This window comes from Chelonia mydas, chromosome 1, assembly GCF_015237465.2.
Source record: "Chelonia mydas isolate rCheMyd1 chromosome 1, rCheMyd1.pri.v2, whole genome shotgun sequence".
Lineage (NCBI taxonomy): Eukaryota > Metazoa > Chordata > Testudines > Cheloniidae > Chelonia > Chelonia mydas.
The window spans coordinates 154,233,278-154,250,971 of NC_057849.1; the positions used below are offsets into that span (position 1 = coordinate 154,233,278).

Consider the following 17,694-nt stretch of genomic DNA (forward strand, 5'->3'; position numbering starts at 1 on the left):
CCAAAATCATGAGTCAGGCCCCAAGAGATCATGAGATAGACTTAAAAACCCTAGGACTTTCAAAAATAATCATTTTTTTTGGTTCTGATTTGTTGTACGGGTTTTTGAGACTGTGGGGTTCATGGTCCCCCCCCCCCCCCCATGACTATGCAAGCTAGAAGCAGACTTTCCTTTGAAATGAAAGCTGAGGTTCTCCTGTAATAAAAGGGCCCCGGGAGCTGGGGCTTTCAGAAAAACACCGAATACTGCATAACATGCAGTATAACAAATAGCGAGAGCGGGCAACAAGCGCCACCCCACCCTCGCTCCCTGCACGCAGGGCTTCCTCCCCGTGTCATCTCCCTTCTCTTCCAAACATCCAGCTTCTCCTCTGTGCCACGGCTGCTCCAGCAAACAAAGGGTTAAGCCGCCCGGGCCGCCTTGGCGCCGGCGAGCGCGGGGCTCGGTGCACGGGAAGCGCGGCAGCCGCGCGTACACCGGTAGGGCCCCCGCACGGTACTCCCAGGCTAGGGAACACCGTGGTAAAAAACACAGTTTGCCTCGTGCAGACAGGCTACCGAGGGGTTAACGTCCCCGGCTGGGCCCCGGCACCGCAGGGGTTAAGGGCCCCTGGGTGGTCCCAGCCGGCAGGGGCTAATTTGGTCCGGGGCGGCTTCCTTAGTCACTTCGGCGCCGGCGCGCTGGGGGTTAATTCATGGCCCGGCTCCAGCCCACGGGGGGTTAGTCCGGGCCGCGGCGGCTCCGGCAGGGGGCGACCCCGCAATGATAACAAACGGGTCACGTGACGCCGGGGACAGGTGCCCGGTTGTCCCCCCCCCTTTTGCCCTGACGTCACCGCCCATTGGTCTCCGGGGCGACGGCTCCATCAGCCCGCGCGTCAGAACAGCTAGTCTCTTGGCAACGGCCCGATGTCTCGCTCTCATTCAGCCTCGCGCTTGGGCGCGCGTCTCTCTGGCGTCAAAGTGACGTCAATGGGTCTGTCTCGGTTTTCGGGCGAGGGGGGGGGGCAGTGGGCGGGAGAAGGGGGATCCCGCGTGCTCCTCTGCCCCCAGCAGCACGCCCAGAGCGCGCGGAGGCAGCCGCTGGAGCAGCAGCGCCGCGAGAGCCGGGGACTGGGGAGCCCCCGCGCGCAGGTACCCGGAGCCGCCGCGGCGCTGTCTGAGGAGCGCGCGGGGCCGCTTGCTGGGGAGCGGGCGGGCGGTGCGCGGGGAGAGCCGCGGCGCTGGCGGCCGGAGCTGCGGGGGGAAGCGGGGCGGGGGGCGCGCTCCCCAGCCCGGCCGCGGCGGGGACAGGAGCGAAGCGCCCCGAAGTGCCAAGCTGTCCCCCCTCCCCTCTGCGGGCTCCTCTCCGCAGCCCGGGAGCCGCAGCCCAGTGCGCGCCCGGCGGGGAAGCCTGTGGCTGGGTCGCGGAGGCTCCGCGGGCAGCGCTGCGGCGCCTGCTGGGTGCTCGGGGCTGCAGCGGAGTGTATGGGGGGGGGGGGGGGGTTGGCTGCTGTTAGCGATGCCTCTTTGGGCTGAGGGGACGAGGTTGGCGGCGGCGGCTTGGTGACCGGAGAGCAAGTGTGAAAAATGAGGACGGGAGGGGCGGGGTAATAGGCGCCCATATAAGACAAAGCCCCAATATTGGGAGTGTTCCTATTCAGTCGGGGCATCTGGCCGCTAGAATTGGGAAGCTTTCTTCCAAGGGGAACGAGGTAGAGGGCTGGATCCCAGAGATCTGAAAAGCGCATGGCTATGAACGGGAGTGGGGTGTCTTTTTACTAGCTGCTCTTCGCGGCGAGTCGCTAATACCGGGCTTTTGCTAGGAAGAGACTCCCAGGCCGTTTCATAACTAACCTCGGGCTCTGAGCGAAGCGTAGGGGAAAGTTGGTCCGTGTCTCCAAGAAGTTGGGTTGTGCGGTCTGCCTGACTAGTTCAAAGCTTTCCACCCTGCACAATTTAAAGATTCGGTGAAACCTTTAAAATCTGATCAGTGTTGTTTGAGTGTTACTAGTTTTCATCTGGAGGAGAAAGCAAAAGCTCCCTTTGATTTATTAGTGTCTCTTATCTTTACACAGGTGCAAGGCTTAAAGAGGAGCGCTTATGCATACCTTCTAAATATTGCTTGTTGCCCACCAAAATCTAAGCCATGGTGATCATGTCAGATTATACCTCTGTTCCCACTCCAAATCAAGCCCAGCGAAGGCCTCTCCGGGTTGGATTTTATGATATTGAGAGGACCTTGGGAAAAGGAAATTTTGCAGTGGTAAAGCTGGCCAGGCACAGAGTAACCAAAACGCAGGTGGGTGTGAAATCTACTCTATAGTTTCATATAGGAAACCAAATTTTAAAGGGCATGAAACTTTCTGGGTAAGTTTTCCCCTACCCCCTCAAATGTGGTGAAATAAACTAACATACAGTAATATTGTGGTACTGTACAAAATATAATCAAGGCGATAGATTGTGTGATAGTAATAATAGATAAAACTATAGGTGAGGGTTTTTTTGTTTGTTTCTTAGTGGTGTAATAAACACAGATGATGTAAAATAAAAACACAAGAATAGATTTAAGAAAATATTGCCAACTGTTTTAACACTTCACTTTAATTATTTAGCCCTATGTGTATTCTTAGAGAGTAGGTAGGGTTGTGCAAATTTAAAGTAATTTGTGTAGAAAGAAAGCATAAAATCTTAGTATTTAGACTTTAGAGTTCCTTAGTTTGTTTTTCATTAAATGAGGAAGTTATTCAGAAAAAAAACGAAGAATTTTGCATTTTTAAATCTATGTGAGTAAAGAGTTTTCTTATTAGTTGGTTTATAAATTAAACTACAATTGTAATATGCGTGTTAAAACCGGACTAGGCAATGCAATAGAAAATAGTTTATCGGGGATGATCCTGCATTAAGGGGGTATGGACTAGGTGACTTAATAGGTCCTGTGCAGAAATCAGAACTATAGTTATTTGAGCATAAGCTTTCGTGAGCTACAGCTCGCTTCATCAGATGTAGCTCACGAAAGCTTATGCTCAAATAAATTTGTTAGTCTCTAAGATGCCACAAGTACTCCTTTTCTTTTTGCGTATACAGACCAACATGGCTGCTACTCTGAGAACTATAGTTCTGTTCATTACTTTGTGTAATCTTTTTATGTGAAATAGAGAAATTAAAATATATAATATAGCCTGCATTTAATAATGGAAACAAGAATCAGTTTGGCAGAACTCATACGCTTTAAAATTGTTTTGTTTGAACTATTCAGAACTTCAGCAGCATAAGTACATATTTTATAACTGTCTGGGTTTGTGTTTTAAATTTATAGGTTGCAATAAAGATTATAGACAAAACAAGATTAGATCCAAGCAACCTGGAGAAAATTTATAGAGAGGTCCAGATAATGAAGCTTTTGAACCACCCCCACATTATCAAGCTGTATCAGGTAAGATCTGTTCTGATGACTGCATTCATGTTAGGTCTACTTGAATCCCATGGGTTTGGTTGCTAATGATCTTATCTTGCACATGGTTCTAAATTGCACGTGCAGGGAGAGAACTCACATTGTACTTTTTGAAGTATTTAAACAAATACAATAAGCATTGTATTTTTTTTTTTTTAGTGTTCTCTTTGAGCAGGTTTGTCATATGATTAACCTCAGTGGGTTTTTTTAATTTTTAAGCACTTTTAGTGGAAAGAGTCAAAATTGACTCAAGTTAGTTTTGGATCAAATGGAATTGATCTTGAAATTGATGGAATTGGCTACTTGTATTGTTAAGGAACTCATTTTCCCCCTGATTCCTCTGCTTTTTCAGTTTTTAAGAGCTATAGAAATATCCTACTCGCAAATTATACTAGCAAAATTTAAGCTCTTGTAAAATAAAACAGAACCAAACTTGAATGTCATTTTTGTTGAAACCTCTCAAATAGTGAATCAATGGTCAAACTGAGCTGCTCTAAAATTTGTGAATTTAAAAAAAATGCATTTTTTTTACCTTTATTTAAAGACTTTACAGCTACAGGCCATTATGCATTTGTTTGCTCCTTACACTAATCATGTTTGTTAGTTTTGGAATCTAACCAAAAAACCAAAACCCCAACATCTTCCACATTTTATTTTGTATGTGGGTATTTTAATTTAGTTCATTTCTTGTTCCAATAAGTATTAAGTGTAAGGACAAACTAGAGTGTTGTGCAGAAAATGGGATCACTGCTGCCTGATGAGCAAGGGCTGCTTTGCAAATGCTAAATACTGTATTTGATCTAATTGGCATTTGGTGTAAGTTCCCCCTAATAGTCTTAAACAGTACCATGTGGATTTAAGAAGATGTGGTATCACGATTTGTCTGTGAGAGCGGGGAAGGGTAAATGATGGATTAAGAAATCTAGCAGCAGGTCTGAAATGCAGTGTGAAGTAGAAAATACTATCATCAATTTGGATCTTTACCTTTTTTTTTTTTTTTTAAATGTTGTGGAGGTCAGTTAACACAAAGTAGAGTAGAAGAGCCAGTAAGGCAGGTGCTTAAGTGAAGACATTGGTTATTAAAGCGCTTAATACCCATTGAGTACTTGATCTTTATATTATTAATTGTGAAAAAATTATTTGGCATTAATATTTGATTGACGTCACTCTTGCCTGTTGAGCTATATAGGATACATAAAGATATTGTAACCGTTCTGTTGATTGCACTTTAGTGGAATGATGCAGGTGAAAATTGTATTTCAAGGCTCTAAAAAATTAGCTTAAATCCCACCTTGTTGAACCAGATTATTTAACTGAACAAATGACACAGGTAATAGATCATAGTTTAACTTTCCAACTGAATTTTTTCTTCTTTGTTGTTGTTGTAACTGATACTGTACCTATTTGTTGGTGTCTGAAAAGTAGGGGTGGAACTAGATGACATATCAGTGTTGATGGGTTTTTTGTGTTTTAGTTTCAACACCAGCATCTAACTTTCATCCAGCTGGCACCTTTCCCAGAACACTTAAACTCCTTCCCTTCAGTTTTTTAAAATTGGAAACTTCTCTTCCTTTTCTCCCGTTTTTATTTGTTTTCGTTTCTGCATGGCAGGGAGAGGGCAGGGGAGATGAGAGCGCTCCCTTCCCTCTCTTTGACATAAATCCTTTTTCAAAGAAAGTTGAAAATGATGGCCTCTGAAGTAGCATTGACACCTGTTTGGTTTTTGTAAGTCTCTACCGAAGGAGCAAAAAATACAATTCTCATTGAAGAGCCATTCTCGGTAAATAGTTCATGCTAACATTTGAAACAAAAAGGAAAAATATGTCCCAGTGACTAAAAATGAATATGTGAAATGCTGTACAGGGTTATTTTGGTTGGGGGCGGGGGGGGGGGTCTTCCAAAAAAAGGAAGTATATTGGCTAGTTTATAACCCATTTTATAGAAGTTAGTAGCAAATGTTTAAAAGTAAATCAGTACTAGCTCAATAAATGAACTTTTGGCTAGGATTGACACTTGCTGTTGACAGACATGGAGCAGTACAGCTTGCTCAAAAAGCAAGCTTTTGTTGCTTGACCGGCAGAGCTGTCACCTTGCAGGCTAAGGTATCATATCTGATACCATGTGGGACTGGGGTATATGATATCGCTTCTTCACTGTGTTCTTGCTGTAAATTTCTGCTCTAATGATCTTTGTATCTGCTAGCCTTTTTAGCACAAAGTCCTTGAATTCCAGAAACCCGTTTTTTAATTTAAAATGTCCTTGAGTGATCAAAAGTGATTACTGAACTCTGTTTTCATTAAAAAATGTATTGCAATTGAAGTAAAGCTTGCTGAAATGCTCCATAAGCCTATTTCATAGACATTTGAGGGTATGGGGGGGAAAAGAGTATGGAGGAAGCAAGTAACTGTATGTTGGATATGCAAGCATTAATTCGCTATCTTTCTGAATAGCTCTGTCTGTGAAAGGAGTACTGCGGTTCAGGAACGAAGGCCTTTGGGTTGCTGCCTATAGTGGCTGTAAATAATTGCACTAAGAGGTTCTAGATTTAGGACATGGCATTTTTTTCGTAAAAACAATTTCAGAGACTTGTAACGTGTCCTAATTTTTGTCTTGACAGGTTATGGAGACAAAGGATATGCTTTACATTGTTACTGAGTTTGCAAAAAATGGAGAAATGTTTGGTAAGTTCTCACTGAAATAACTAACACTTACCTAGATTTAGAAAACCCTGCTTTATTGTTGGTAGTCATGTAGGGTAATAAGAAGATATGTTTTTGACATAGTGTTAAAGGTTCCCCAAAAGTCAGAGTCAGGTGTCACAAATACCAAATGGTGAATGCAGCTTTGTCAGGGTAATGAAAACATACTGCCAGGTGTTAATTCTTGTTCATATTTATTTTTGTGTGCTACAGATCATTTGACTTCCAATGGACACTTGAGCGAGAGTGAAGCTCGAAAGAAGTTCTGGCAGATCCTTTCTGCAGTGGAATACTGTCACAGCCATCACATAGTGCACAGGGATCTCAAAACTGAGAACCTTCTGTTAGATGCTAGCATGAATATCAAGTTAGCAGGTGAGAACATTTACATGGTTACTTTTGCTAAAATATAAAGCAGGAAATGAAATCCTGTTTCTATAGTCTTAGAGCTAGGTGCTCCTATAAATATGTACAATAAAATAAAACTTTTTAAAACTGCTGTATAGATGCACATACTGATAGTACTATTTTTCTGAATATATCTTCTTGTTGAAAAAGCCTAGGTTAAATGAATAAGTGTAGAACTTCTATGCAATAAGGGCTTGTGTACTTGGTGAGATAAGGCATACTACAGCAGTGTGATTTCTTAATTGCCCTAACATATTGCACATTAATTGATCCATGTAGACCCTGCTGGTGCACAGTAAAATTTCCCTAAGTGCACTAGGGAACTGTACTGTGTATTACCGCACCATGTAGACAAGTCCTAAGTCTGGTTTTCCTTCGTTTTCTCTGATTTCAAAATGTTAACCTGGTATTTAATGAAGTCTCACTTCAGACTCTTCTCTTTACTTCAGACTTTGGATTTGGAAATTTCTACAAATCAGGGGAGCCCCTCTCCACTTGGTGCGGAAGCCCACCTTATGCAGCCCCTGAAGTTTTTGAAGGCAAGGAATACGAAGGACCTCACCTTGATATATGGGTAAGCTTTATGTTCTATAGTGTTCACATTTTATGCATGATCAAACTCTTTCTGGGCTTTCATGATTGCTAACTGTACTCCAGTCCCTTACATGCTGTGCTATTTTCTGTTAACAGAGCCTTGGTGTGGTGCTGTATGTCCTCGTTTGTGGCTCTCTGCCTTTTGATGGACCCAATTTACCAACTCTGAGACAAAGAGTGCTGGAGGGACGATTCCGCATCCCCTACTTCATGTCCCAAGGTACATTTCCTGGAATCTTAACACCAGAAAAGGGGCTACCAACAGGGGGCTGATTTGTAATCTGGGTCTTTTGTGAAGGAATCAGTTTTCTGCCTCTCCATCTGTTAGATTTTGCGTTTGTATCTTTTCAGGGCAATGACAGATGGGAATATTTTGCAATCACACATTGTGCTTTCCCTTTCTTAGGTTTTCAGCAGAGTTTCTTTAGTGTTGTACTTGCAGCATACACTAGCACATTTTCTTTCCTGGGATCTGTTATACATCTAAAGGGTTTACACTTTTTCTTTTTTAGATTCAGTATAGATTGATTTATTTATTTATCTAATGGCTAATTCACACTCTTGCTGGAGAAATAAGTGGGTTTTTTTAAATAGCATTTTAATGATATTAGGCTGTAATTCTTAGGTGGGTGTAGTTCTCAAAATATTGTAACTATACACTAGTAGTATATTTTAAAATTTCAGAATATGCTATCAAGGACAGTAAAAACAATAAGGTTTAGCAATCTAGCTCATTCTTGAACAACCTTGTGAAAAGGGGAATTAAAGGATATTGTTTCTACTGTGACCTAGGCCTTAATAGTATCCCTTACCCAATTTAATCTTAACAATATAATCAAAGCTGCTCACATACAAGTAAGTGCTAACATGGAGACCAGCAGCGTGTGTATGTAACGGACTATGTGCCAAATTCAGATTTACTGTAAATGGATGAAACATCTGTAGAATTGCACCCACTTAAAACTGGTCTGATACAATGTTGCTGAAGAGATTTCCTAGTGCTGTCTAAATGCAGCAGTAAAATAACTAATAGCCTCTTGTATGTGGCTGGCTTTTATTTTTACCACTTGTTAAAGGCATTTTCTGTTTTGTCTAGACTGTGAAACACTAATCCGACGGATGCTAGTTGTGGACCCAACTAAACGAATAACCATTGCCCAGATAAAGCAGCACAAGTGGATGCAAGCAGACCCTTCTCTCCAGCAGCAGCAATCTTTGTCCTTCTCCATGCAGAACTACAACTCTAACCTGGGTGACTACAATGAGCAAGTCCTCGGGATCATGCAGACTCTTGGCATTGATAGGCGGAGAACAGTTGAGGTGAGCCGTGGCTTGCCCTTCTAGTATGAGTGGTGCTTACTTCTTAGATACTTGCTCATTGACTAATAAAGTGCCGATGGTTAGACAACACTTGAATGCAAATCAGTTACTTAGGAAAGAACAAGAGGTTAGCTACTCAGTTTTATTTTTTATATATATATATATGTGTGTGTGATCAAAAATTAACTTTGATTCAATATAACTGTATAATGTTCAGTAAAATTTATTCACAAATTATTGGACACAGTGCTGTTAAACTCTGAGCCCCTGTTGCTGCTTTTTGAGTTCTTTAAGTTGATTTATCTGTATCTCAAGAATCCTTTTCATATCTTCTAGTCTCTACAAAACAGCAGCTACAACCATTTTGCTGCAATTTATTACCTTCTCCTGGAGCGCCTCAAGGAGTACCGAAACAACCAGTTGTCCAATCGTCCAGTGACTGGCCGTCAGCAAAGACCAAGGAGCTCTGAGCTCAGCAACATTGAGGTAAGAAGGTGAATTATCTACTATAAAGTCACATCTGCTGGTATTCTTATTCTGTTCCTTTGCTGTATCATTTACTTTATTTAGCAGACATTGCTGCCCGTAATGTCATGGGAAAGCCATAGAGAGGTCCTCTGAGTCAAACTTAATCTCTGTCCTCAAACTAGAGGGTACAGTATTCCATTCTTCAGCAGGCTGCTGATTGAATTTGGTGCTTGATTGAATACTAATGGCCCATTTCCTAATCACTGGCACTAGTTTATGGTCCAAAGAACAGTCTCTCTCCAGTGCTCATCAGTAATTCACCAAGTGATCAGGCTTCTCATTGAAATATACCCTTTCAGAAGCACAGCAATTAAACTTCCTCTGATTCCTTGTTACAGCCACCTCAGAGAGATTCCATGAGTCAGTTAGATTTTCTTTTCTTTCATTCTTTTTTTAACAAAAAGAAGGGATGATTGGGGTGGTGATTAAGACACAGAACTGACATCAGGCGATCTGCGTTATAATCCCTGCTTGCCACAGACTTCTTATGTCACCTCTAGGCAGTTGTCTTAATCTCTGTACTTCAGCTTTTCCATCTGTGAAAGGGAGCTTCGTGGGTTCCTACTTATGTGTGTGTTGAGAGGGTAAATTTGTTAATTCTTGCCAAATGCTTTGAGAAGCTTAGATGGAAGATGCTTTAGAAACTCAGTATGCAAACAACATTTGAAGTTTTTGAATTGCAGTTTATAGGATGCCTTCTCTAAATCTTTTTTTTTTTTTTTTTTTTTTTTTTGCCTTCAGATGCCTCAAGACAGCCTTGCAAGTGAATCCCTGAGATCATCTCTGCTTTACCATCAACCTCAGAACTTGATTCAGTCATCCTTGCAAGCAGAAATGGATTGTGACATGAACAGTCCATTACAGGTTGGTGCTCTCAGCTAAATCTCACCTACAGGTTTTTATTGTTCTATCCATTTGACATGACAAAGGTTTAAAAGTATATTTAGCACTCGCCTGTTTCCGCCTCTCCACCCCTCCCTCCCCAAAATTTAAACATTAAGATATAAATACAGTGTCACAATGCCCTTTCATCTCAATATGCATAATAAAGGCACAGTGAAGGGCTTTGCAAAGCTCTAACAAATGAGAATATTTTTTCGAAAATAAACAAATAGCTTTTCACTTATTTCCTGTATTCTAATGTCTTTGCAGCCAGTATTCTTTCCTGTGGATCCCAACTTCAATGGTCTCTTCAGGAATCGCTCCATTTCTCCCAACAGTTTGCTAGAAACCACCATTAGTGAGGAGGTGAGGCAGGAGAAAGACCTGGAGGAGGAAATCAAGGCCTACAACCCTCTTCACCTCCCCAGCAACACCAGCAGGAGGCACACGCTGGCTGAAGTCACTACTCATTTCTATCCGTGTACCCCTCCATGTAAGTCCTGCAGGGAGGAAGGTCTCTGAAATACGGGCTGTGAGGGGTGGAATACGGTGACGGCTCCCATAGAAGATTGCATACAGCAAATATCCGTGATTAATTGCTATTTTCACCACCATTCTGACTTAGGGTAGAGAAGGTCAGTAGTAAATGGTCTGCAATGTTCACTCATTGGGTATTTATTTTTAAATTTAAATAACATGGTTTCTGAAAACTCTCCTAGAAATTGCATAATCTTGCCCAGTTGTATTACTTGGGAGAGACCCCAGCTAGCAGTAGTTTGGGAGGTTTTTTTTAGTAATTACCTACATATTTTTAAAGGGAAGTGTTCTTTCTTTATATCGTACCCTCCAACTCCTGCCTGCACCCCTGCACCACAGTAAAACCTCATAAAGTCTCTCCTCTATTGGAATCAATAGAAATGTTGCTATTGACTTAGCTGGAGCAGGGGAGAGCCTTGTGCAATTGAAAAAAACAAAAATCCGTGTTAGGGCTCTAGCGCCAAATAGCACACAGTAAGTGCTGGTCTCAGGGAAACAAATTCTACGTTGAGTGTGCACACTAGGTTGCAAATGAACACTGAATTCAGATTGTTTATGACCTCAGCAATCCTTGATGGAATCATGTCCTAGTACAACATGAGTTGCTGTTCTATTGTTATCTGAGACTTCTGATGCTGGCAGGTTATGTATAATTGCAGTGTAGGTGGACAGACTAATCTGATGGCAATTTTTTCTTCCTGTACTCCATTTTGGAAATGTTCTCTCTTTACCTTCCCCTTCTCCCCTTCATCTGTAGGCATAGTCATTTCCTCTTCGACAAGCCCCACAGAAGGAACTAGTTCCGACAGCTGCCTCACCTCATCTTCAAACAACAGCTCAGTGGCTCTGAGCAGCTGTTTGGCAGATCAAGTAATGACTGGTAACCCAGCCACAGCCAGGATGACATCACCGTTTCTGACTTCCCAATCTGACACTCCAGGGCTGCAAGCCCAGGACTGCATGGGAGGCGCTTCTCTGCTGCCTGTCAGCTTCCAGGAAGGAAGACGTGCATCTGATACCTCATTAACTCAAGGTAATTCCTTTCTTGCTGTATAGTTGGCTGTACACTTTTCTAATTAGCAACACGGTAATATTTTGGGAAGCTTACTCTGACTTATCGATCTTAGGGCTTTCTGTTGTGTCCATCATGATAGTGCCATAGAACATAAGGGATAACTTGACTTCATGTAAGCCACCTACCCCAGAGGTTCCCAAATCCACGTACCAATATAGAATTTCCCATTTCTGTGACAGCTGTTCTTGGTGTTCTACTCTTTTTTACACTGAGTCCAGGATGCCATTACTGCCCACTTCCAATTTAGTTGTACAGACGCTCCCCGACTTATGCAATCATTCTGTTCTGGAATGCCTTGCGTAACTCGAATTTTGCGTAAGTCAGTAACGTATACCCAACCGTTATGTGCCCCCCTCATCCCTAAAAAAAACCCTCCTATTTCTAGCTTACAGAACTTTTTCCATAAATGCGGATTTGCGTAAGTCGGCTCTTGCGTAACCTGGGGAGCATCTGTACATGCCCCAATCTACAGTCGAGCTTGAGCTGCCCCAAACCACAGTCTTGCAAGTGCATAAGCTTCATTGCTGACTATAGGGCATGCAGATGAATATGAAGTGTCTGTTTCACCTGAAGTCTCACTCTGGTAAACGAGTGCAGTTGCCCAGAGAGGTTGGGAATTGCTAATCAATGAAGAAGTGAAGCACCCAGATGAGCATCCAGGCAAAACGCTAATGATGAATACCCATTTTTTTTTTTTCTTGCCTCTAGGCTTGAAGGCATTTAGACAACAGTTACGAAAGAATGCTAGAGCCAAAGGTTTCCTTGGGCTGAACAAAATCAAGGGCTTTGCTCGCCAGGTGTGCCAGTCTTCATCCGCTCGGGCAGCACGCAGTGGCATGAGCCCTTTCCAGCATTCTCAGCAGAACACGTGCATGTACAGCAGCGGAGGAAGCAGCAGAGAGGGCCGAAGCCTGCTAGAGGAGGTGTTGCAACAGCAGAGGTGAGAAAGCATGCTTAACATAGAGACTTGAACAAGGCAGGGACATATAATCCATGTTGAGCTTCCTCTACAAAGAGCTGTTCTTTTTTCATAGTACCTCATTTTTGGTCAGGGAATGAGGCTGAGGGTTAGGACTACTGGGTTCTCTTCCAGGCTCTTGCCCTGTGACCGTGGACAAGCCTCTTAACTTCTCTGTAACTCTGCTTATGTATTTGTGAAATGAGTATAATGCCGACCTACATATTTCACAGGAGTTCTTAGGTTTTAGGATAGTCACATCAAACACCATATGTATTGGAAGGGCAAAACATACTACTTCTGCCTGTCAGAGCTTTATTTTTGTTTAATTTTGGGGAAAGATACTTTCCTGTGGCATGGAGATAGGGCCTTGTAATTTGGTAGAGTTACAGCTCACAAGTGAAGCACAGTTCTTAGTCACTGAAATGTATATTCATAGTGGACCAAATTGTGCCCTAATTTTGCTGTTGTAACTTCCAAAGATTACCATATTTGTACCTAGTTTTACTAAACTGTTGCTCAAAATGCTTTAAATGCCCCAGTAAGGTCGGCAGTGTTTGGGGAAGTGCTACAGGGAAGAACAGTGTGATCAAGAAGTATTAATTTCCTTCACTCTGGAATCTTATTCAGAATGCTCCAGTTACAGCATCACCAATTGATCCAGCCAACATGTCACCAGCCCTCTCGGGTGTCTGCCACACACTGCATCCTCTCTCCTGACAGTACAGGCACTTACAAAACATCTAACTCTCTTCTGCTGTCAGAGCTACGAAGGGAGAACTCATTTGAGCTGGCATTTGGTGGCAACACCCAACTGCTCCAACCTCACCTCTTTGGAGTCAGTGTCTCACCAGTGTCTTCAGCTGCTCATCTTCTAGACACCCAACTGTACATCAGCAGCAATGTCTCTCCAATCACCACCAACAACTTCTCTCAGCAACAGAATTTCTCTGTGCAGTCTCCGAGCTACGATGCTGTCACTTTGCAGAATGGGGACTGTGAAATGGAGGACCTCACTTCCAGCCAGCTGGGGAAATTTGTCCTGGTGAAATGAGAGCTCCTGCTGTTGTAGCTCACACCCCTCTTTTTATTTTTGCAAAGGACTTCCACCATTGTTCCACAGCATTAGTTCTATGGATTGCTGGTGGCGTGTGGATGAGTGACTCTCAGAAGCAATAAATTTTGAAGTATGTGAAGAGGCTGTCTGGTTCAGAAAGCTAACAACTTTATAGAACTGAAACAAGCAATATGTATGTCTTTTGGCTTCTATTATTCTTGCACTGAACAAATATGAATAGAAACTGAAAAATGTTTTTGAAGACAAATAATGAAGGGTGGGTAGGGGGTGGGAAGCAGGGATGGATGAGGCCGGGTAGAACACTTTGGTACTGTACTTAAGTCAGACCAATACAGCTCTGCTGTTATGCAAGACTTTAACAGCTGTCAGTAGTGGTGACACAGCAGGGAGAGGCTTTTCAAAGAAGGGACCAGAGCCTCCCTTTTTCACAATATTCTTTTATGGGCTTGTGAAGCTGATTACCTCTTAAAAAAAACAGTGGCATGCAACATTATGCATTGATAAAATTAAAAATGGAAGCATTGCCATTTGTTTTTGTTTAGTTGATACTCACTTTAAAGGAACCAACACCTCCTCCCTAAAAACACTTATGCTTTAAATGAAAACTGTGAACTTCTTGCTTGATATATCAGCTAGAACAGCTAAAAACAAGTTCTGATCATTAGCACAGAAGCAATTAATCTCTCTTGGAATTTTATCCCCTGATATCCTGATCCAAATTGTGTAATGTCTTCTTTTGTTTTTGTTTTTTTTTTTTTTGCTCTAAATCTCGAGGAATCTTTTCATAAATGTTGTCTAAGTTGTTTTCCCTGTATTCCTGCAGAGGCACTGGGATTGAAATGAGTAAAATTGGGCTCTGGGGTGGAACTATTTCTTTCAAAAAGCCTCCCAGAGGTTGCCTGTGAAGTTGCCTGAGGGATATTTCTTAGTGCTGCACATTTTATTTCTGCTGCTAATTACATTTTTACGCATTTCATTATCCGGGTCCAGCTAGAACTGACTCTTGGGGAAACGTGCAATATCGAGGTTATAATTATACAAAGACAAAAGGAATAGGCTAGAACAGAATTCTACTCCTAAAGGAGTACAGCTATTTCTGAACAAAACGATTAAAACTGAGTGAAACAGCACAATCTTTGGGTGTTTGGTTTGTTTTGTTTGGGTTTTTTGGCATATTATCAATGAGGTTTTTGATTAGGTGTTTTTATGTATGGTTTTTAATACTGTATATGTGTATAAATAGGAAGCAGAAAACAATATATACACTACTTATTTTTTTATACTTTGTAATATGCTTCTATTGTGTTTCTGGTGTAAACTCCCTCTCTGACAGAGCGTGACTTATGTTGGTGTCAATGGAAGTTTGTGTGTATAAAGGGGAGAATAGACCACAACTTCTTACAAGAATTAGTGGGGTGAGGGTTCAGCTTTGGTAGCAGGTGAGTAAGCAGTGAGCCAGTTTAGCCAAAAGTTACCATCTGAATGTCAGAAAAATAGTTTCATTCTGTCTAAATGCTTAAAGGACCCAGGTCTTTAGTGTGACACAGGGTGCCTTCAAGTTACCTTGGCTTCTTGTAACCTGCAGTATTACACGTTTTCAAAAAACAAAAAACACCCTACTTTTTTAAAAAAGCCAAAGATCAACCAGGTTAATTGGTTTGAGGGGGAAGGGGTAAAGATGTTATGTGGCTCAGTGTCTGTGGCTTTCATAAATTACCTTTTTATCTGTGTACAGTATCTGCGTGTCTGTATTGATATATCTCCAGCTTGCTGCTGCTGCTGCTGCTATGTGGTCTGGAAGCTTCAAGGTGTAGGGAAATTACTTTGATTGAATCTTCGACTGGTTGGTGCCTTGCAGCAGAGAAAACACCAAAGTCTCATGCTAATTTGCAAAGTGTTTTTTTGCTTTTTTTTTTTTTTTTTTTTAAAGGGGGAGAGGGAGGAGGGAGAGAAGAAGCCAGCTCATCACAAAGCAGCAACTTTGCCATCATTGTCACATGAGATAGCACACGTACTTAATACACAGAATTGTTTTCTTTTCAATATTTGTTTTAATGCCATAGATCAAAGGCCACAGAAAGTCTTTTGTTTCCTGTTCTAAGCAATGACAAGCACTTTACTTTCATAGGTTTTTCTGTTTGTTTTTCCTTTTCCAGTTGGTGTAGAGCCTCTTTGGAATTATTCCTGGAGCAGAAAGAGGTCACTTTTAATGTTTTGGTTTTTGTAGATATCTTGACAGTGCTGTTCTGCAGACTGCAATGCAATAGGCTATTTAAAGACACTATGTGATTGGTTTAATTAAGATGTATAGTTTTATTTTTTACCATGACTGAACAGATCATTTTATTTCTTATGTTAAAATGAAAAATGTACACCAAAATGATTGATGTGTTATTTAATATTTAAATAAAAATGTTTTAAAATATTTTTGTCTTATGTGTATTGTATCTTGATTCTGCAGGGCTTTTTCTTCTGAGATGCTCTGACATATCAACTTCGCTTATTTCTGTATGATTTGTGGATTTTAGACTTCATTTAAAACTTACGTCCATAGGACATTACTGGCATTTTTATTACATTACTAAATGAGAGGAATAGCTGTTTTAGAGGGCTGGTAATTGAGCCTTTCACCTGCAGGTAATGTCAGAATCCAGCCCACGTCTGTGGTAATCAAGTGATGGTATCTGACAGTACCGTGGTCTATGCAATGCAAATGGTTTCAGCTTGGTTCTCTCCTAGTAGACAAGCATTCCATCTGCGTCCCCTTGAGCCGAGAGAGGCCCTAGGCCCAGTAAGACACTACAGCAAGCACAGAGGATTCTGGCATTCGTAGCGGTTCCATTTTTTCCTTCAATATTAACCTTTTTTAATTTGAGGAATTAATTTAGGAATGTAAATCTAAATCTTCAAAAAGATTTGGACTTAACTAGAGCACCAACAGTTATAAGAGAATTTAACAGCTGCCTCTGAATTTTTAGTCTGTTTTAAATACAGTATGTCATAAATAAGACTAGTTGAGGGTTGTTTATTTAAAGATGTTCAGGAGAAATCTGGGGCTTGCTTGTAACTGGTCATTTCTTAGCAAAGGCAACTACCATCTTTAGTTCGTAGTGGGACTGAAGCCAGGCTCGTCTCTGCTGAGATGGCTGCCCTCTCCCGACATCATTTGCAGGTGGAAATGAGACTGCTCCTGCTAAATAGTGCTACCATCCACCATTGTTTCCAATGAGATTGAAGCTAGTGAAGATAGCTTTCCCTACTTGCCGTGTGCGACCCAGGCAGGAGACACAGGAAATGTGAAGGAGAAGAGAGAGACTGGATGCAGGAGAATGTGGGGGTGCAGGAACAGACTGGAGACAGGAATGTGGGGGACAGGAATTTTAGGGGGCAAGGAGTAGGAAGGGCATGGGAATGTGGGGCTGGGGAGGGGCAAGACAATGATGGTGTTCAGAAGGGAGTGTCTAGGCTGCCAGTTGTGCTACATATCAAGGTGTTCTGTCCATCAGGTCTCTCGAGTTTCGAGATCTTTTCAGGAATGCAAGGTCTCGGCATTGAATCTTGCTTTTGATGTCCCACAAACCCTACCTTGGTTTGGCAGAAGATTACTCTCCTGCCCTGGGAACTGAGGGGGAAGAACTGTGTAGCTTGCAGAGGACTACCAAATTGACCAAGAGATGGATATCGGCTGGAGAAAAGATCGGTTTGTCTCCTGCTTTCAGACTTCGAGAGATGCTAGTAGTCTTGATCTGTCACTTATTTGCATATGCATTTGTATTTGCATAATAGGAGGCTGCAGGTTTCTACATGCATTTGCCTCTTCCAGTGCACATGCAGAGGTAAACTGCCAAAAATGTTGTATGTGTCCACCAGGCTGCAATTTTGATGTGGCTGCATAAAAATGTAGGCCCTGTGCCCCCATATAACCTTTTGAAAACTGGGCCTTTAAATGTATTTTTAATGTAAATTGGTCAGAAAAAAAAATCCCAAGTGTCATCGTCCAGCAACAGAATGCAATGTTTAAAGTCATGTTATCCAGGTGAACACCTCACATGCAGAAAAGCATGAAAACTAGATTCTCAGCTGGTGCAAATCAGTGTAGCTCCTTTGACTTCAATTTACACCACCTGAGGATCTAGTCCATGAGTGTGTAGAGACCAAAGCACCATGACTTGCTATATATGTG

General features: G+C 42.1%; 1 protein-coding gene across 4 annotated transcripts; it reads left to right on the forward strand.

Annotated features, from left to right (window-relative positions):
• The first annotated feature begins 875 nt into the window (after positions 1–875).
• Positions 876–15,891, forward strand: SIK1 (salt inducible kinase 1). 4 transcript variants are annotated; one of them, XM_043538122.1, is made up of 14 exons: positions 876–975; positions 2,057–2,280; positions 3,298–3,414; positions 6,050–6,113; positions 6,345–6,506; positions 6,989–7,113; positions 7,230–7,353; positions 8,230–8,453; positions 8,790–8,939; positions 9,723–9,845; positions 10,134–10,356; positions 11,158–11,433; positions 12,184–12,415; positions 13,064–15,891. In XM_043538122.1, the coding sequence occupies exons 2-14, from the start codon at positions 2,128–2,130 to the stop codon at positions 13,485–13,487; spliced, it is 2,397 nt and encodes a 798-aa protein (XP_043394057.1). In that variant the 5' UTR covers positions 876–975; positions 2,057–2,127; the 3' UTR covers positions 13,488–15,891. The 4 variants fall into 4 exon arrangements, with proteins under 4 accessions (XP_043394057.1, XP_037759031.1, XP_037759041.1 ...); XM_037903103.2 differs by having other exon boundaries at positions 878–1,133; XM_037903113.2 differs by lacking the exon at positions 876–975 and adding an exon at positions 1,002–1,133 and having other exon boundaries at positions 12,976–15,891.
• Positions 15,892–17,694: the final 1,803 nt, after the last annotated feature.

Coding starts and splice junctions, on each gene's coding strand:
- SIK1 (XM_043538122.1), top strand. CDS start 2,128: ATGGTGATCATGTCAGATTATACCTCTGTTCCCACTCCAAATCAAGCC. Junction 7,114..7,229: donor GACCTCACCTTGATATATGG/GTAAGCTTTATG, acceptor TTCTGTTAACAG/AGCCTTGGTGTGGTGCTGTA. Junction 12,416..13,063: donor GAGGTGTTGCAACAGCAGAG/GTGAGAAAGCAT, acceptor AATCTTATTCAG/AATGCTCCAGTTACAGCATC.